The sequence below is a fragment of the Aethalodelphis obliquidens genome, unplaced genomic scaffold (assembly GCF_003676395.1).
Source record: "Aethalodelphis obliquidens isolate GAN/ISIS:26980383/991018 unplaced genomic scaffold, ASM367639v1 scaffold6, whole genome shotgun sequence".
NCBI classification, from domain to species: Eukaryota; Metazoa; Chordata; class Mammalia; order Artiodactyla; family Delphinidae; genus Aethalodelphis; species Aethalodelphis obliquidens.
Window position 1 is genome coordinate 40,201,892 of NW_020837950.1, and position 21,310 is coordinate 40,223,201.

At 39.5% G+C, this 21,310-nt stretch overlaps 1 protein-coding gene across 2 annotated transcripts in view; it reads right to left on the reverse strand.

Annotated features, from left to right (window-relative positions):
* Positions 1-5,783: 5,783 nt before the first annotated feature.
* Positions 5,784-21,310, reverse strand: part of SLC9B1 (solute carrier family 9 member B1) — a 73,585-nt gene continuing 58,058 nt past the window's right edge. For both annotated transcript variants that reach the window (XM_027103400.1, XM_027103399.1), the window contains exons 7-12: positions 17,954-18,129; positions 13,599-13,705; positions 12,564-12,713; positions 8,965-9,073; positions 8,278-8,414; positions 5,784-6,183 (exon numbers count right to left, since the gene is read on the reverse strand). In XM_027103400.1, the coding sequence (XP_026959201.1) occupies positions 5,971-6,183; positions 8,278-8,414; positions 8,965-9,073; positions 12,564-12,713; positions 13,599-13,705; positions 17,954-18,129 (892 nt within the window). In that variant the 3' untranslated portion in view covers positions 5,784-5,970. The remainder of the gene's footprint in view (positions 6,184-8,277; positions 8,415-8,964; positions 9,074-12,563; positions 12,714-13,598; positions 13,706-17,953; positions 18,130-21,310) is intronic.

Consider the following 21,310-nt stretch of genomic DNA (forward strand, 5'->3'; position numbering starts at 1 on the left):
GTCTGCTCTGTAAGTGTTCCCTCTACGGACTAAAAGTTGAGCAGCTTTAATGTGGGAAAATGTTGGTGGAGTGTGTCTGCCTCTGCAAGCACAGAGGGTGAGTGCAGTGCGTACCTGCTCGCAGGGCACACTGTGCCCGGCAGCCCTGAGTCTCTGGCGCACTTTGAGCAGCCCCTCTCCTCAGCCTCTTGGACACTTTGGTTTCCTCTACTGAATTATAAAGACAGTACTGCTGCCCATCAGCCTCAAGGGATGGGATGAAGATGGAGTAACACAATCATCTTGTATGCATTTAAGTCCCCTGGAAGCTGACCTTGAGATCAGGACCTGCACAAAGCAGGTAGTTTGGGAGGTGATCCAAGTAGGGGAGTGGGGAACTGAAACAGGCAGGGGAGGACAGACATGAGAGGGTGCACTGTGTCAGCAAGAAACTGTGGCTGAACCCCCAGGGAAATTCTGGGAGCCAGGGTAGGACCCATACCTGAGAGCTTCCCACGCAGTGGCCTGGAAGGTGGGGTATTTATCCACCAACTCCCTTCCATCAGTGCTGGAGGATGGCTTCCAGGAAGGGTCAATTCCTTTTCCTTCCAGCCTGCTGTGCAGGTGACAAGGGGGGTGGGGCACAGGAGGCCAGAAGAGCCTTGAGCAGGGAAATGGACCCTGCAGTTGGAAGGCTGGCCAGTGTGCCCCCTGGGGTGGCAAGGACAAGGGATGTGGGTAGGGCACCAGCAGTGTCTGTTATGGGGCTGTTGTAGGGCTTTATAGGCTATTAATTGATATACAGCTACAAAATGGGGGCAGGGGGCATGGTGGGTCCTGTACACACATGGGTGTAGACATCAGGGACTAGGTCTGCCTGCCTGAAGCAAAGACCCGACCACAGTGGCTTCACCACATAACAAAAGGTCCAGCAGTGAGCAGCAGGGACAGGGACAGCAGCTTCCCAGAGGGGCCCAGGCACCTCTTTCTACTCAGTTCCCTCCAGCACTGGCTCTTGTGCGTATATCCCTTGCCCCCAGGGCAGCTCTCCAACCTCCAGCGTTGCTTCTGCACTCCAGGCATGCTGGGGGCAAAGGGCAGGGCAAAAGGGAGGCTCCCGATGGTCAGCCTCCTTTTACAAAGAGCTTCCAGAAAGCCCCACTTTCTAGAAGAGTTTTCAGAAAGCAACTTCCACGTGTATCTCAGGGACCAAGATGGCGGCATTTGGCCAAGACAGCTGCAAGGGAGGCTGGGAAATGTATTTTAGGTGAAAACAGGATCACCCAGAGCAAAGTTGGTTTGGGTTAGTGAGGAAAAAGGAGTTAGAGAAGAAATGGGAGGGCAGAGGGCGAGCCCCAGTGGACACCATTTCTAGAGGAGGAAGCCAGCTTGTTGTGATCCTGTGGAGGTCTGTGTGCAGTCTGGCCGGCGTCCTTGTGGAGAAGCCCAGCGTCTCTCTGCTCAGCAGATGATGATGGAGTGTCTCCGAGCCTGTTTATGGCAGCATTCAGCCGGGGTGATAGCTGCTGCTCTAGTGCTGTTGAAAGCCTGCTCTGTACCTGGTGCTTTGTACACATTTCACTTAATGCACCCAGTGCCCTCGCAAGGCAGCTCTGCTTGAGCCACTTACCTACTTATGGAAAGACAGGAGCCCAGTAATTGGCCCGAGATGAGATGCTGTTGGCAAGGGGGCCAGATTTGGTTTCCATCACAACTGTATCCTATGGAAGTTCAGCTCTTTGCTTTAACCGCATTGGCCTACAGGACTGGTAGCTGCTTTGCAGGAGGAAGGTCATCTGCCTCTTTCCAAACAACTCAGTCCCTCCCTCCCTAGTTACCCTGTCCCACATTTACCTACAGCTCAAAGTCACACTCTCTGAATCTTGCTGAATAAGAACACCCAGATTATCCAAATTAGACCACAAAGAGGACTGCCAGATTTAGCAAATAAAAATACAGGACACTAGTTAAATTTGGATTCAGATAAACAATGACTTTTAGTATAAGTATGTCCCATGAAGTATTGAGGACATACTGAAAAATCATTCAGAAAATTTTAACTGGACACTCATATTTTATCTGACAGCCCTAACATGCATGCCTCGCTGGCTGTGTAACTCACCAAGCTCAGCCCCTTCATTTTATCGGCAGGAAAACATGTGGATTTTTCCCAGGAGGCTGCACAGCACATTGGTGGTGGCCCCTGAACTATATCCAGGTCCCAGGATCCGAGGCCCTGACTTTTTCACCAAAGCAAGAGAAGCAGGCGATGGCAGGTCCTAAGAGAGGCAGGGCGGGCCTCCTCGGGTGCAGGTGGAAACTTTACCCATGGATGGTGGGCAAGGTTGATTCTAGCCTCAGCTCTGCTTCCAAAACCCTGTGGGGCCTGGAGCCCATCCTTTCATTTCTGTTTCCCCACTTGCTGCAAGGGAGCTGGACTAGCCCGGGTCTAACACTTCAAGTCTGAATGCCCAAATGCACCCTGACGTGTATTATCTCCACTTAGCAGCTGCGGGATTCTGAGCAAGGCGTTTCCTCCTTGAGCCTCAGTTTTCTGCTCTGTAAAATGGGAATGTCAACACCTGGTGGGGTCAATGCCAGCACCAAGGAGCTATGCCTTATAAGGCACCCTGCACAGGGCCTGCAAGCTGCAGGGGCTCTGGATGTGGATGTGCCTGTTGTCCCTGACAACCGCTCTGCCAGGATCCGTTCTGGGACTCATGGTGACAATAAGACCTTGATCGACCACCTGACAGGTGCTGAGTGTGTCGCCTGTCTCATGCTCATCCCCACGGCCGAGCCTCTTTGCTGAAGTGACTCCATTCCCCAGGCACCATGGGGTCTGGCTTGGGTTTATGTTTCTCACGCCCCTCCAGGGCGCTGGCAGTGCAGGACCCCATGCCACTGTCCTAGATGGGATGCGGGGCTGGGGTGGGGGATGATGCTATTGGGGTAGTCCAGATGCAGAGAGGTCCAGATGCAGGAGCTCACTGGAGCCTCCTTCTAGGTGCCCCGCCCTCCTCAACCCAAGTCTTGGCCCAGAAATCTGACTTCCTCCAGATCCAGTCACTGAGGCCCTCCAGGAGGGGTGCCTCCACAGGCCCGGGCCCAGCCTCTGCACGAAGTACCCCAGGGAAACCAGATCACTGGGGGTGATGGGGCTCACAACGAGACCATGGTGCCCTCAGACTGCAGGAGTGACAACTGTGCTGGGTATGCCCGCTGGCCAGCAGAGCTGAAACGTAATTATCTGAGCTGGACTTGTGTTCAAGGAGGCACAGAAAGAAATAGAATTGATGTGTGACCCAGCACACACAAATAGAGTTAACACTGAACCCATGCAAAACAATAGTCACGCTACTTCAGGGGTACACTCTGACACTTTGTCTTCTTTTCTATTTCATATTTTGAAACTGTTGGGCACAGCCCACCAAATTGATTTCAGGACTTCCTAATAGGTCATGGCTACAGTGAAATAAATCTTTCTTGGGCATCCTCACTGCAGGCCCCTTAGGTACAATTACCGGAATCTATGACTGAGCAGGTTGGAGTCCTGGCCTGAACTCTTTCCTCTGTTCACTCTGGGAGGCAAGAAACCTGGGCTGGGCATCTAGCTCTGCCTGCCTGCAGGGATGGGCTGTGGTGGATGAGACACTGAGAACTCTGAGAGTAGAGGTGGTTGATAATCCTCCCACTGTAGAATGAAGTAGAAGTACAGCTGAGCTGTTAGGAGCACTGGCTCTGGAGCCAGACTGGGTGTGCAGACACTGCCACTTGCTAGCTGTGTGACCCTGGGTAAGTCACTTTACCTTCAGGACGCTCAGTTTCCCCATCTGTAAAATGGGGATGATAGCAGGACCTCATCGGATCGTTGTGAGGATTACATGGCTTCCTACACCAGGTCTGGCATGTGGGGAGTTCAGTAAATATTAGCCAGGATGGTCATCATGGCTGGCTTCACAGGTGTGCAACCTCTCAAGTCTCAGAGTCCCACTCTCAGAAGGACTTCGTTTAGTGCTTTGCTGTTGCCATCTTGAAAGTCAGTAATTTTTTCTTTGAACTTCTGCTTTGTAATTGACGTCTGGCAGGACAACACAGTATGCACATGGGATGTGCCAGGTTGCAGTGCACACAGGCACAGTGGGCAGTGCTCCAAGCAGTTAGCTTGGTTGCTGGGCTACACACACACACATATGCCTGGGGTGGCCTGGGGCACTCTGGGGTCCTGGATAGGGGGTGGCCGGGGCTGGGACCTACGCCTGGGTTGCTGGTGGTGATGGTGGCATCAGTGAGAGACACTAGGAGAGATAAGGAACTCTATCCCTGGAGCCTGTGCTGGGGGGACCTACATAAACATTAACTCTCTGGCCTGAGGGCCAGGGTAGGAACTGCAAGGGCTCAGGCAGTAAACTTTGTCAGTAAACTATTACAGAATTGAAGTAAACACATGGACATTGCAATACAGCATGCCAGGAGTTATTAGAACTTGTCAGTGAACTTAGAATCTCTGGTTTTGAAAGCTATTGTAATGCTACGAATATCCAAAGGTTTATAAATAGAAATTAAACGTAAACGTTGTCACATTTGATGGTAAAAAACACTATATCCATATCAAGCTTTGATGAACCAATGATTAAAGAGGAAGACAGTTTAAAAATAAATTTCCCTTGTAATTCAAGGTATAGCGAAAGAATGCATAAATAGGTGACTGAACTATATACAAGTCATGAAGCCACTTTTGGTTTCTGGTATAACCTCCAGAAGTTACAGGAAATGTCAGACAGTAAACATTAAAATATCATTGTATACACTGATACATTTACAATGTATCATTGTATACATTTACATTTAAAACTAAATTCAGGCTTACATGAAACTGATTTGTATGAAGAGTTAAATCTTTTTAGAAAAAAGCGTTCTGCGAGAATCATCAGCTGTAGATGTACTAGAATTTGTATTTCAAAATAATTTATCAGAAATGTATCCCGATGTGATCACAGCTTGTAAAATACTCTTAACAGCTCCAATCATGGTTGTATCAGCAGAAAGTTCCTTCTCAAAATGAAAAATTATCAAAAATGTTTTGTGATCGTGCCTTTGTCAAGAGCAACTGATGTCACTTTCCATCATATCGATTGAAAATGAGTGGCTAAAAGTATAAATTTTGATGAACCTAATACACAAATTTGCACAGAAGCAGCCAGGAAAATCTTATCACCAAGCTATCATGTTAATAAGCTATTATTTGTTGTATTATATACATTATGACACCAAAAGTTTATTTTTACAATTTGTAAGTGTATGTTGTCACGTCATGTGTCACTATTGTTCTTATGATATTGTGTGCGTAATAAGATAGTCTAAAGGGAAACACTTTAATTCTTTTAACTGCACTTTTTCCCTGTTTTTGAAACAAGGGGTCCCACATTTTTTATTTTTCACTGGGCCCCACAAATTATGTAGCCAAGTGATGGGATGCAGGTGAAAAGCACTGTATAAACTGTAGTGAAACCAGAATTTAAAATGCATTCAGTTGACCCACTTAAATTTGGTGTGTTTTATTCTTGTCATTTTTATTTCTTTTTTCTGGTAATCTTTTTAACTGAATTACTAACCTGATGGGGAGTTCTACTCCTATTTAGAGACTTATACTACCTTATCTTTCTGTCATTAGGTTCATTTAATTTTTTATTATGCTTAGTTTGTATTGTGACAGTAAATCCAACCTGATAGAGTCCTTTCAACTTTCCTAGGGTATTTATAAATTTACTTTGTTCTTGAAATACATAAATACTAACAAGGCATTCTATTTTATATTATTTTTATTAAATTAACTTTGGAATAAAAAGTCATAGGAAACACCTGTAGTGAAATCATATATTTAGTAACTCCTTGGTTCTGTGTAGTCTCCACATATTTGTACTTTTTAATTTTTCTCTCATGTAAGAGAATTCATTAAGAGAAGCAGGCAGGTGGTGGCAAATCAACTTTTTAATGAAGTTCTAATCCTGTTAATTCCACTTCCATTTTGTTTGGATCATGGCGAGTAAGTACTTTAGGTCCCAGAATGCCAATAATTAGAGCTCCATTTGGAGCTGCGATCAAGATGGCTAGAAAAGCTATTGTCATCACATCCTTCGAATATGGTTCCAAATGGGGTGCACTGATTCTTGCTCTTTCTAGAGCCAGAGGACCTAAAACAGCCTACATTTAGAGGAGAAAAAGATGAGGCATAAAGAAAAATGTTAAATGGAGTTAACATATAATAAAAGTAAATAGCCCTGTTAAAACAAATAACACCTAGCACTAGACTACTAGAAAAGAGACAAGACAAAGTGTTGAAGAATTTTCATAAATTACTCATCAATCCTATGTTCTTCCTAGCAAATATATCTGGAAGGAGAGTGAAAAAGTGACAAACCAGTGTGCAGACATTTGGGGGCTGTTTTTGTTTTCTTGTCATCTCAGCTTTCCCCTGTTTAAATATATTTTTTGAGTGCTCACATTATTTTCAGAACCTTAGGAGTTTCACCTAAACCAGAGCTTTGCATATTTGCCTTTACCATGTACCACTAGGTTCCTGGCTACAATGAGACAACACAAAATGCTAAGGTTTCTTATGGTTCTTTAGGATTTTGTTGTCTGTCTTCTTGTTCTTACTACTGGGAGGCAGTGTGATACAGTAAAACTGACAAGAGGTTTGGAATCTATACACTGGGCACTGAGACGTTACAAAGTAACTTGCCTAAGGTTATAGGCAAGTAACATGGTATTCAAAATAGGCAGCCTGGTCCCAAGGACCTGCTTTTCTAACCATGACATATAGAGAGTTTTGTTGCATGGAAACTCACAAGCTTCTGTTTTGGAATAACAATGGAGAAAATCTCAGGAAATCAAGACATTATATTGCCAGGTTAAACAGTCTGACAATAAGTAGCAATACCTTATCACTGAATCCGAGAGCAAAACTACAAGGTCTGGCTTTTCTCTCTCTTTCATTCATTCATCATTCATTCTTGTAGGCATGCAATGCTTATTTATTGTGTACCTCCTGCATGTTAGGCACTGTGTTAAGTGCTAGGGAAAAAGAATAACAGAAAAAACAAGCACTGTTCCTATCCTTCCTATATAATCTAGTGGGGAGATTCAGTCATCAATCAAATAGTCATACAAATTAAATATATAATTAAAAATAATATATGTGCATTCATGTATGGTAGAGTGGGTGGCAGGCATAGGAAAGATATATTTTAAAAAGAATCAACATGTCTCTAGTTTAAAATCGTAACACTTAGCTCTACAATATTCAGCAAAATGCAAAAATTCCAATTTTCAGATATACTCTTTTTTTTAATAATCAAAAAAAGGTGTTTTTTTTTTAAGATTTAAACAATGATTTAAATATAATGCAAATCTGACACCTCATACTCTGATACCTAAAGGAAAAGCACTCCTCAGAGCATCCTACAGCCCCACAACCAGCTCCTCCCCATGCATAGAGTTGCTGCTCCCTACCCCCCACCCCCAAGTTCATTCACTTTCTGGGGCTTCTTATGTGCTTTTGGACTCACAAATAAGTTGTAAAAGTAATACAAAGACTTTCTATATACCCTTCATCCAGATTTCCCAAATGTTAACTCTTGTATGACCACAGTACAATAACCAAAAATCAGAAAATTAACACTGATATAATATATATTATATATATACACACACACACACACTAATCTAGAGACCTCATTCAAATTTCAACAACTGTCCAACTAATGTCCTTTTTTTTGGACCATGCCTGAACTAAATCCACTGCATTTAGTAAGTGTTTCCTTGGTCTCCTTTTATGGGAGACAGATCCTTAGTCTGTCTTTGTCTTACATGACCTTGACACTTTTGAAGAGTACTGGTCAATTTTGCACACTGTCTCTCACTTTGCTTTTGTCTAATGTTTTCTCATGATAAGATTGACGTTATGTGTATTTGGCAGGAACGCCCAGAAGTAATGATGTGCCCTTTTCAGCGCATTCAGATGTACTCTTATTTTATATCTTGGGAAAATAGAAAAATGTTTTTGTAAGTTTAGGAAGTATTTGTCATTAAAAGCACAGTTTTCAATTTCAGAAAAATTGCTTTTAAAAGTGAGTTTCTTAAAGATTACATTAATTTTAATGAGTAGTTACGATCAATCAAACATTTTAAAAGTAAGATTAATGGCCCATATTTTGTGACTGGATGTTTTTTTCATTTAGAATTTTTTAAAAAAATCAACATTAAAATAATTAGAATGACTTAATATGTTCTTACTTGGACTGTAGCTTTGGGCATCCACGATAAAGCAATAAATATCTTCTCCTTAAAATTAAAACCAGCAAAAGACATCAATACAAATGTAAAAGAAATTCGAACCAATAATGCCAAACTCAGTGTAATAACACAAATGCCTACAACAGATAAAAACAAACATGAATAACACAATATTTGGGAAATAGTGGTTCTTTATGCCTAGAGATATGATTTGTAAATGGGTTGAAAGCATTTTAGGGCTAGTGTCTCTGTATATCTTTACTTTTTAAAGTAAAAACAATAATCATAAAAATACAAATATGATTGAGGCTTCTATGTAAAGTGCAAGAGATAATATGATGGTGGAGGTATGGTGAAAAATAAGATAAATTACATTTATTTAATTCTGAGCTAACAGATGTTGAACTTTTACTATAAATGAAAGTATTCAAAAGATGCTAATGGTATCCAATATTTCCCCTCAGAAAAATTTCTAATCTCCATTTCCTCAGATCACTCAGGGAAGATATTCAGGGTTGTCTTTGGTTACAAAGAGCGTACAGGATAAAGGAAGAACAAATGTATGTTACACATGTACTTCTGAAGAAGGTCCTTGTAGCATTCAAAGACATGTTGTAAATAAAAATTATTCAAAGTTTTCTTAAATATTTTCAAATCTTATATTTTTGTGCCTCTAATCATTCTTACCAATAGCATTTGATTTAAGAGATGTGACAGATACTTCCGCTCCAACCAAACCGAAAAGAAGAGGTTGAAAAATATTCCATGCAGTTCGAATAATTTTTTGGACTCTAATCTGTAGAAAAGGGTAATAAATTTTCAGTTATTGTGACACATATAATTATTTGCATTTCAGAAGTTTAAAGTCTCTCTTAACATTTAATAAACTTAAGATATTTTATTTGTAGAAGAAATGTTAAAACAATAAAAATTAAATGAGTAGGTTAATTCTTTTATACAAACACCTAGGTAGAATTTGATTAAAAGAAATCTACAAAGCAATAAAATAAAAATATTATTTGGTTAATTCTGTCATGGAACAAGTAAGGTCTTTGAAGTTCCACACATGTTCTGATGGTACAGTAAGAGTTCTACCTTTGGTTTGTAAGGCAACTGAACAGAGATAGAACTACATCATGCCTGATGAGAACATACTCAAGATCATTCAGACATTTCAGCTCTCAAAAATGAGTTGGGAAGACCTCCACTAAAAATTATCCTGGGACCAAATCCCATGAAAGTGAATCCTGATAGGTCCTAAACAACTAGGAAAAAAATTCTGGTAATCTGTTAGGCCTGCTTCCAAAGGAGCCATATTGAAAACATCAAAGTTACTTTCTCCTTAAAACCAAACCAAAACATTTAATAGATTCTAACTTGATTGCCTGCCTGGCTTCCCTTTCTGGGAATGAATCCCCCCAGTGCTGCTTCCACAATTACATGGTAATAGGAAATGCCCCTAGTGACATAACAGTACTCTGGCTCTTTTCCAGGAATTTGGATGAAGAGATTTTAGTCTCAGTCTGGGTTTATCTTTTTTTACAGGTGGAGATACATAAAACTTTAATATCCTTTGTTTGAGGCATAAACTATCTTCATAACTACTCCCCTTATGACTAGGTTTTCTGGTTGCCATTTATAAAAGTAAGTTTAAAAAAGGAAGTAACAAAAGAAAATCAATATTACTCTTTCTTCTTTGTAGCACATTATCCTAGTTGTTACTTTTAATCTTTAAAATCTATTTATTCTTTACTATTTGATTTCCTTTATCATGTAAACAAACCAGTAGTTTTCATTTATTTGTAATTTATTATTAGTGATTTAATTTCTCTTATAATTATGAATTTATCAGAATGCTAAACAAAATGCCCATATGATTTTTGGATAGGGAAGTTCTCAAGCTGATTCTAAAATTTATCTAAGAAAGAATATGGGCAGGAACAGCCAAGAAATAATTTAAAAATAGGTATAATAAGAGGGAATCTCCTATATAGATTTTGAGACATAAAACTACAGTGATTTAAAATAGAGTGGTATTGGGCTTCCCTGGTGGCACAGTGGTTGAGAGTCCGCCTGCCGATGCAGGGGACGCGGGTTCGTGCCCTGGTCCGGAAAGATCCCACATGCCACGGAGCGGCTGGGCCCGTGAGCCATGGCCGCTGAGCCTGCGCGCCCGGAGCCTGTGCTCCGCAACGGGAGAGGCCACAACAGTGAGAGGCCCACGTACCGCCAAAAAAAAAAAAAAAAATAGAGTGGTATTGGCATAGAAATAGATAAGTTTAAATAGATTCCAGAAGTAAATTTATATATACATATATATATATAGGAGTTTAGCACATGTTAAAAGAGACACTTAAAAAGTCATTGAGGGCTTCCCTGGTGGCGCAGTGGTTGAGAGTCCGCCTGCCGATGCAGGGGACACGGGTTCGTGCCCTGGTCCGGGAGGATCCCACGTGCCGCGGAGCGGCTGGGCCCGTGAGCCATGGCCGCTGAGCCAGCATGTCCGGAGCCTGTGCTCCGCAACGAGAGAGGCCACGACAGTGAGAGGCCCACATAACGCAAAAAAAAAAAAAAAAAAGTCATTGAATAATTGATGGATTAATCAATAAATACTTTGGCAAAAATAGACGATACAATTCATATGCATATATATGTATGTGTATATATATATATATGTATGTCTATGAATACATATATATAAACACACACATGTACATCCTTACCTCACATCATTCACAAAAATAGATTCCAGAGGGATTAAAGAACTAAATGAAAAACAAAACAAACGACCAAAGTATTAGATGATAATATATAAGATGTTATAATGTTTATAATCTCATAATCTTGGATGAAAAAATTTTTCTTAAACAAGATGCAGAACCCAAACCAAAAAGGAAAAACCGACAGATTTGACTATAGGAAATTTTACTGCCATACAAAAGACATCAAAAAAAAAGTTGAAGATAAGCAAAAATTACACGCAACATATAGACAACAAAGAATTAGTAGCCCTAACATATAAAGAAACTCTATAAATTAGGAACAAAAAGGCTAATAAACCAATTTAAAAATGGGCAAAGAATATGAATAAGTAGTTATAAAAGAATATATGGATAGAAGCTTACTCCACTACTAATCAGAGAAATATAAATAAAGAATAACAATGTAATATAGTTTCTTACCCATCAGATTGTTAAAAAAAAAAAACAATTGATAATACCCAAGATTGTTGATGGGTTTAGGTATTAGATACTCTCCTACACCGCTGGTAGTAAACAGTGTAAATAAAATCCTTTTTAGGGATAATTTGGCAGTACCCATCAAAATAGAAATGTACAATTTCTAAATCCAGCCATTCCACTTCTAGAAATCTATTCCTTCAGAAGTACTTATACATTTGCAAAACCACACATGAATTGGATTGTTCATGGAAGTACTGTTTGTAATAACAAAACATGGAAGTGATCTGTCTACAGATAGAGGAGTGATTAGAGGAAATGATCTGGGAAGGGGATTTGATATTTGGCAATGGTGGGGGAAAGGGAGTCTTTTACATTGTATTCCATATGTGGGCCTTCTTACTGTTTTATTTTTTTTTTTAATTATTATTTTTAAAATAAATTTATTTATTTATTTATTTATATTTGGTTGCATTGGGTCTTCCTTGCTGCGTGCGGGCTTTCTTTTAGTTGAGGTGAGCGGGTGCTACTCTTCATTGCGGTGAGCAGGCTTCTCATTGCGGTGGCTTCTCCTGTTGCGGAGCACAGGCTCTAGGTGTGCGGGCTTCAGTAGTTGTGGCTCGCAGGCTCTAGAGCGCAGGCTCAGCAGTTGTGGCGCATGGGCTTTGTTGCTCTGCAGCATGTGGGATCTTCCCGGACCAGGGCTCGAATCCATGTCCCCTGCATTAGCAGACGGATTCTTAACCACTGCGCCACCAGGGAAGTCCCCTTCTTACTGTTTTAATATTTTATGAGCATATTTGCATGTATTAATTGTATAACTAAAATTTTAATAAATAAAATAATTAAATCAATAAAAGTTATATAATCCTATTGCATTAAACTTGGGAAAAAGAGAAAGGCCTGATGTGATAACTCAACTTCTGATTGCATTGTAGTCCTTCTTCTAAGTATTTTATTTCCTTGACTGATTCATTCACTTCCTTGAAGATACAAACTTATGGAACATCTTCCAACTAGAGTGCGATTTCCTAAAATGTCCATTATAGATGTAAGAAAAATGCAGTTATTTTATCTTTTAAAAAATGGTGTATTAAAAATATTCACCTTTTCTTTGGACCAACTTGTCCCTGCAATGAAACTCAATACTAGTGTGCATAATCCTCCAGCTGTATGCAGACCAATGCGATGGCTGCCTAAGACAGCAGAAACGCACATACTCAAGATAAGAAACGCTCTCTTCACTGCAAGCTCTCCCTAGAATTTGATAGATATTTGGAAATTAATTTATGTTAAATATATAATACAATTATCATATCATCTATCATTTATTATTGACCCTTTGATACCATGTCTTCATATGTTGTATAGAATAATGTCTAAAATTTTGACTTTCTTACCACATATTTTAGCAAACTTGGTATCAAGTGACAAAATTTGCAATTACTGAGTTTCATCTTCTGCCATATCTCTGATACTAACATCATTAAAATGGTTATAATACTTTAACTGTAAGAGAAGAAGGAAAGAAAAGAGACCCATATAACCTGTAGTCCCATATAACATATCCAAAGAATTCTTAAAGATAAATGTCTGAATATCTTTTTAGCTAAGACAATAACTGCAGGGAAACTAAGATGGAAGTTACAGAAGTCTAAGAGTAATGGCATATCCTTTAGGGCAGGAAAGGGTTGAGTTTGATAGTGTGTCCTTGGTCAAAGGGAGAGGGAGTGAATTTAAGTCAGAAAATATGCAGAGATAAATGGGAATATATTTCTCCAAAAATGTTCAACGTAAAGTTTGAGGGAAAAAGGCTTTTTTTTAAATGTCAGGAGTCAACAGGCAATTTAATGAAGAAAGGAGTGGGATGGAATGGAGAAGGTACTCTGGATTAAGTACATTTTTCTGATATTCCTTATTTGCCTAATCAGGAAGCAGGGACTTCGGTTAGGGCCACTGACCTGGATCAATCACAACTGTGCTCAGTTTTAAGCAGAGTAGGCACTAGAGGCCTCTTTTGGAGAAAGAGAACTAAATATTAAATTTATTATTTCATGGATCTTCTAAAAGTTCAAATTTTTGAAAGAAATGTCTTTTGAAAGAAATACTGTACTTCCAAACAATAGATTATTTTTTATTTACCTGATCTCTACTTGGAAAATATCGAGTAAACATTCCCAAAACAATTCCTACCAGCACACCAACAAGTACATCCCGAAAAGCAGACAGGAGGTTGCTAAGTACACCACCTGTAAGGGCACACAATAAGAAAAACATTTCATAGAGAAGTATTTTCACATACCCAACACATCGGAAAATCAAATGTAGGTGATTCATAAAGAAAGGTATGTATCATAGAATAAATATACCAAAATGGACCTTTAATGTTCCAACACATGAAAACATATACACTTCTACTTGATAAATTGAATATGTACTCTCCAATGATTTAATACATATAACTCAGAAATGTTCATTGAATAAATAGGCCAGAAAACAAAGCAGTAATAAGCCACAATGTGCTCCTTTTACACACCCAACCTAAAAGACCAGGTGAGGTAGAAGAACGCACAGAGACTGGCAAAGGAGAACCTCTGGCACCTAGCACAAGGTTGGTAATGTTTTCCTCTGATATTCTATTATGATAAACAAATGATTTAAACATAAAAAGGACAATTTAATAACAACAACAACAGCATAAAAAAAAGATTTAACCCAGGGTCAATCCTAGGAATATTCAAGGATCAACTGATTTTTCAATATAATGTCTCATGGATACATGTAGTTTGTTGTAATACGTTTTAAAAAATGTCCAGAGTCACACAAAAAAGTTCAGCTATGCTCTGTGTATTCAACTCAATAAGGTATGTAAATATACATATTTTAGAACTATTTTCCCATTAAAAATAATAGAAGTGGAGCGTGACAACAGTAAGAAGGTAGAATGGGAAGCCCGGAACCTTGATCCCCTACAGAGACACCCATTTAACAACAATATACAGTCCAAAAGGCTTTCTGCTCATTTAAAATATTACAGCAAGAGAAAAGCAACACATCATATATAAGAGAGCGCCCATAAAATTATCAGAGGCTTACACAGCAGGAACCTTATAAGAAGGTAGGATGATATATTCAAAATGTTGAAAAAAAAATGCCACCCAAGAATACTATCCCACAAAATTGTCCTTCAAAGTGAAGGCAAAATTAACACTTCCTCAGGTAAACAAAGGCTGATGGAGTTCATCACCACTAGACCTGCCTAACAAGAAATGTTAAAGGGAATCCTTAAAGTGGAAATAAAAGGATGTTAGACAGCAACACAAAAGCATTAAATATAAACCTCCAGTAAAGGTAAATAGATGAATTCAGAATCCTGTAATACCTTAATGGTGGTAAGGAAATCACTTTTAATTCTATTTTGGAATTTAAGATAAAAGCACAGGGCTTCCCTGGTGGTGCAATGGTTGAGAGTCCACCTGCCGATGCAGGGGACACGGGTTCGTGCCCCGGTACGGGAGGATCCCACATGCCGCAGAGCGGCTGGGCCCGTGAGCCATGGCCGCTGAGCCTGCGCGTCCGGAGCCTGTGCTCCGCAACGGGAGAGGCCACAACAGTGAGAGACCCGCGTACCGCAAAAAAAAAAAAAAAAAAAGCACAAAAGATAACTGTAAAACTATGTTAATGGATACATAATATAAAAAATGTAATTTGTGACAATGATAACATAAAGTGAGGAGGCTGAGAGGTAAAGGAGTGGAGGAGTAGAGCTTTTGAATGCAATTGAAGTTGTTGTCATTTTAAAACAGATTGCTATAAACTTTAAGGACGGAAAAAGATATTCCATGCAAATGGTACCCCAAAGAGAGCAGGGGTGGTCATACTTATATCAGACAAATAGACTTTAGGTCAAATACTGTCACAAGACGTAAAGAAGGACATTACATAATGGTAAAAGGGCCAATTGACCTGGAAGGTAAGGTTAGATCTCAATATCTACTATATTCCAAAATATAGATGCTTTGAAGATCTAATGTGTAAAATAAAACTTTAAAAGTCCTTAAACTTTTAAGAGACAGTTTACATAGTTATGTGGTGGAAGAGGATTTTTAAGCATGTACCTGCTTGGTTTCCACTTTTTCAGTCCTCTTCAAATTAGGTTTGGTCTCCTGTAGAATGTTCCCCTAGCATCTTATGCTATGTAATATTTATTACATCTGTAATTATTTGTTTAATATAAACCCCTTGAGACCATTGACCACGTGGTCTTCTCTGTCTGCTGTGTCGGGAGGCAGGATAGAATAGTAGTTAAAAGTGTGGGCCTGGGGTCAGGCTGCTAGGTTTGCATCTTGGTTCCCCTACTTATTAGATCTGTGACTTTGAGCACATTACTTAACCTCTGTTCCTTAGTTTCCTTATCTGCAAAATGAGCATAGCACTATTGTGACTGCTGAGTCAAAACATCTACAGAACTTACAGCAAGTACAAAGCAATTACTCAATAAAAACTAATATTGTTGTTCACTGTTGATCCTCAGTGTTTGATACAGTAGCTGGTACAATGGAAGAGGAGCACAAAAAATATTTTTTGAAAGAATGACTGATACCAGTCATGAAGGAAAAGGTGGCCAGATCTGACAATAAAAAATTTAGGACTTCTGAATGACAGAAAAGAGATAAAGTTAAAAGTCAAATTACAAAAACCATAGCATATAAAACAAATGGTTATCATTCTTAATTTTGTGCAGAATCTTAACAAATCAAAAGAACAAATGATGAACACACCTATAGGATATAGGCAAAACATTTCAAGAAAAGCAATCTATTAAACAGTCCAAAATGCTAATGGCCAATAAACACGAACATTTGTTTAACATCACTAGTATTCAAAGTACTTCATTTAAAGAGACCTCACTCTTCACCTGTCAAATTAGCTAAGCTAAAAAGGACTAGTAAATACCTAATTTTGAAGAAGGTGAAGAGCATGAAGGTGGCATGCTTGTGCACCCTGGTAGGACAAGATATTGTGGCAATATATTTCAAAAATCTTAGAATGTTATATACTTTTTAACTCAATAATTTCTCTTCTAAGACTAAGAAAATATTGGGACTTCCCTCGTGGCGCAGTGGTTAAGAATCTGCCTGCCAAAGCAGGGGACACGCGTTCAGTCCCTGGTCCAGGAAGATCCCACATGCTGCAGAGCAACTAAGCCCGTGTGCCACAACTACTGAGCCTTCGAGCCACAGCTACTGAAGCGCAGGTGCCTAGAGCCCATGCTCTGCAACAAGAGAAAGCACCTCAATGAGAAGCCCATGCACCGCAATGAAGAGTAGCCCCCACTCGCCACAACTAGAGAAAAGTTTGCGCACAAAAATGACCCAACACAGCAAAAAATAAAACTTTTTTAAAAAGTATTAAAAAAGATTAAGAAAATATTAAGATTAAGTACAACTATTTAGCTGTTCAACCAAGCATTATTTTAATAGTAAATACTGGTGTCAATTTCAATTTTCAACATGTTAAGTAACCATGATGCAGCCAATCGAATACTATGCAACCATTTCAAATGTCATAGAAATATTTACTGAAAAGGACCATGTTTGCAATACACAGGTAAATGCAAAACAACTCAGGTTATAAGAAAGTATGGTTACTATTCAATAATTTTATAAGACTATTGGGAGGGAGAGAAAGAGCTACAGATAGATGGGGATGGGGGAGAAAAGGAGAAGTCTGGGTGAATTTACATCAAAAGATTCACAATTATTATTCCTGGGGGTATAACTATTACATACTTTATTTCTATATTTTCCCTTTTTTCCTTCTTATTCATTTATATCTTATGATTTTAAGAGAAACTATATATATATAACTTCTCAGCTTTAAAATGTTTTGGTGCTTTAATAATACAGAATATTGAACTTCGAACACTGGCAGATAATTAATGCATTATTAAATGTGGAGTGTTTACTTTCACAATTTCTGCCAAGTGACATTCAAGACCAAATATCACCTTGGGATTTAGAATTGTTGCAGGATCTTGTCCCATCACTACCAAAAAGACACACACTTGTCCACACTCTATATATTTAAGTTGGCTTAGTAACAGAGCAACCAGTTATTTATAATGATGGCCAGAAAGGTACATCTCCAAAATATCTATTCAATATATTAGTAGTACTAATAATATTGCTGCCTAAATTTTTCTATTGAAAACTGTGACAAAATTCCAAAGCAACAAGAGCAGATAAATGGTAATAATATGGGTTATCAAATTAATTGGAATATTTAGTTATTAAAAGGAAATCATTTGTGTTAAGTAGTGGTATCTTAACCCATTGAAATTCCTTCTCTGGTCTAGAATGAGCTGTCTATGAAGAATAAAAAGATGTTACATAGAAAAGTCTTCATTAATAAATGCAGAGGCAAAGACACAAACCTTGTTTAAAGAACAAAAAAAGCAATGAATTATACGGTAGCTGTTGTATTTTTTTGTTTACCTGAGGAGAAGACTATGCTCAAGCATGTATTGAATCCACTGATAGCCACGATGTCATCCAAACTGCTGGCAGCTATTAATAAGGTTGGAATGCCTTTCTCAAAACCATATCCCTTTTCTTGCAAACGTAGCATGGAAGGGACAACAACAGCAGGAGAGACTGCACTGACTACAAAACTGAGAGAAAAATCTTTGAAAACCAACTTAAAAACATCCTTTTAACAAAAGTGTTTTATAGTAAATTGTACAACAAATGTATTAACCTTTACAATGACTTTTTTATTGGAGTATAATTGCTTTACAATGTTGTGTTAGTTTCTGCTGTACAGCGAAGTGACTCAGCTATATGTATACATATATTCCCTCCCTCTTGGACCTCCCTCACCCCCCTTCCCACCCATCTAGGTCATCACAGAGCACCAAGCTGAGCTCCCTGTGCAACACAGCAGGTTCCCACTAGCTATCTATTTTACACATGATAGTGTATATATGTCAACCCTAATCTCCCAGTTTGTCCCACCCTCCCTTTCCCCATCTGTGTCCACATGTCTGTTCTCTATATCTGTGTCTCTATTCCTACCCTGGAAATAGGTTCATCTGTACCATTTTTCTAGATCCCACATGTGTGTGTTAATATACGATATTTGTTTTTCTCTTTCTGACTTACTTCACTCTGTATGACAGACTCTAGGTCCATCCACATCTCTACAAATGACCCAGTTTCATTCCTTTTTATGGCTGAGTAATATTCCATTATATATATGTACCACATCTTCTCTTTACAATGACTTTGAATGCAAAAATTCTGCTCTTGAGTGAATGTCATTTAATGGTGGTAAAAATGTTCACACATTCTTTAGTGCTGGTTAAAACTCTAGAGAAATTTCATTCAAGATGTTGGGTCAAGCACAAATTGCAGCCTTTACCTCCATCTCAAAACCATTTGAAATGAAGACATGAAAATAATAGGAGAGGGAGGAACCAAGATGACGGAGTAGAAGGACATGCTCTCACTCCCTCTTGTGAGAACACCAGAATCACAACTAGCTGGGACAACATTGACAGGAAGACACTGGAACTCACCAAAAAAGGTACCCCACATCCAAATACAAAGGAGAAGCCACAATGAGACGGTAGGAGGGGCGCAATCACAGTAAAATCAAATCCCATAACTGCTGGGTGGGTGACTCACAGACTGGAGAACCCTTATACCACAGAAGTCCACCCACTGGAGTGAAGGTTCTGAGCCCCACGTCAGGCTTCCCAACCTGGGGGTCTGGCAATGGGAGGAGGAATTCCTAGAGAATCAGACTTTGAAGCCTAGTGGGATTTGACTGCAGGACTTCAACAGGACTGGGGGAAACAGAGACTCCATTCTTGGAGGGCACACAGAAAGTAGTGTGTGCATCGGGACCCAGGGGAAGGAGCAGTGACCTCAGGGGAGACTGAACCAGATCTACCTGCTAGTGTTGGAGGGTCTCCTGCAGAGGCGGCTGGTGGCTGTGGCTCACCGTGGGGACAAGGACACTGGCAGCAGAAGTTCTGGGAAGTACTCCTTGGTGTGAGCCCTCCCAGATTCTGTCATTAGCACCAGCAAAGAGCCCACGTAGGCTCCAGTGTTGGGTTGCCTCAGGCCAAACAACCAACAGGGAGGGAACCCAGCCCCACCCATCAACAGTCAAGTAGATTAAAGTTTTACTGAGCTCTGCCCACTAGAGTAACAGTCAGCTCTACCCACCACCAGTCCCTCCCATCAGGAAACTTATACAAGCCTCTTAGATAGCCTCATCCACCAGAGGGCAGAGAACAGAAGCAAGAAGAACTACATTCCTGCAGCCTGTGGAACAAAAACCACATTCAAAGAGAGACAGACAAGATGAAAAGGCAGAGGGCTATGTACCAGATGAAGGAACAAGATAAAACCCTGGAAAAACAACTAAATGAAGTGGAGATAGGCAACCTTACAGAAAAAGAATTCAGAATAATGATAGTGAAGATGATCCAGGACCTCGGAAAAAGAATGGAGGCAAAGATCCAGAAGATGAAAGAAATGCTTAACAAAGACCTAGAAGAATTAAACAACAAACAAACAGAGATGAACAATACAATAACTGAAATGAAAACTACATTAGAAGGAATCAATAGCAGAATAACTGAGGCAGAAGAATGGATAAGTGACCTAGAAGACAGAATGGTGGAATTCACTGCTGCAGAACAGAATCAAGAAAACAGAATGAAAATAAATGAAGACAGCCTAAGAGACCTCTGGGACAACTTTAAACGCAACAACATTCACATTATAGGGGTCCCAGAAGGAGAAGAGAGAGAGAAAGGACCAGAGAAATATTTGAAGAGATTATAGTAGAAAACTTCCCTAACATGGGAAAGGAAATAGCCACCCAAGTCCAGGAAGCACAGTGAGTCCCATACAGGATAAACCCAAGGAGAAACACGCTGAGACACATAGTAATCAAATAGGCAAAAATTAAAGACAAAGAAAAATTATTGAAAGCAGCAAGGGAAAAATGACAAATCACATACAAGGGAACTCTCATAAGGTTAACAGCTGATTTCTCAGCAGAAACTCTACAAGTCAGAAGGGAGTGGCATGATATACTTAAAGTGACGAAAGGGAAGAACGTACAACCAAGATTACTCTACCCGGCAAGGAACTCATTCAGATTCAATGGAGAAATCAAAAGCTTTACAGACAAGCAAAAGCTAAGAGAATTCAGCACCACCAAACCAGCTCTATAACAAATGATAAGGAACTTCTCTAAGTAGGAAACAAGAAAAGAAAAGGACCTACAAAAACAAACCCAAAACAATTAAGAAAATGGTCATAGGAACATACATATCGATAATTACCTTAAACGTGAATGGATTAAATGCTCCAACCAAAAGACACAGGTCTGCTGAATGGATACAAAAACAAGACCCATATATATGCTGTCTACAAGAGACCCACTTCAGACCTAGGGATACATACAGACTGAAAGTGAGGGGATGGAAAAAGATATTCCATGCAAATGGAAATCAAAAGAAAGCTGGAGTAGCAATACTCATATCAGATAAAATAGACTTTACAATAAAGAATGTTACAAGAGACAAGGAAGGACACTACATAATGATCAAGGGATCAATCCAAGAAGAAAATATAACAATTATAAATATATATGCACCCAACATAGGAGCACCTCAGTACATAAGGCAACTGCTAACAGCTATAAAAGAGGAAATCGACAGTAACACAATAATAGTGGGGGACTTTAACACCTCACTTACACCAATGGAAAGATCATCCAAAATGAAATCAAATAAGGAAACAGAAGCTTTAAATGACACAATAGACCAGACA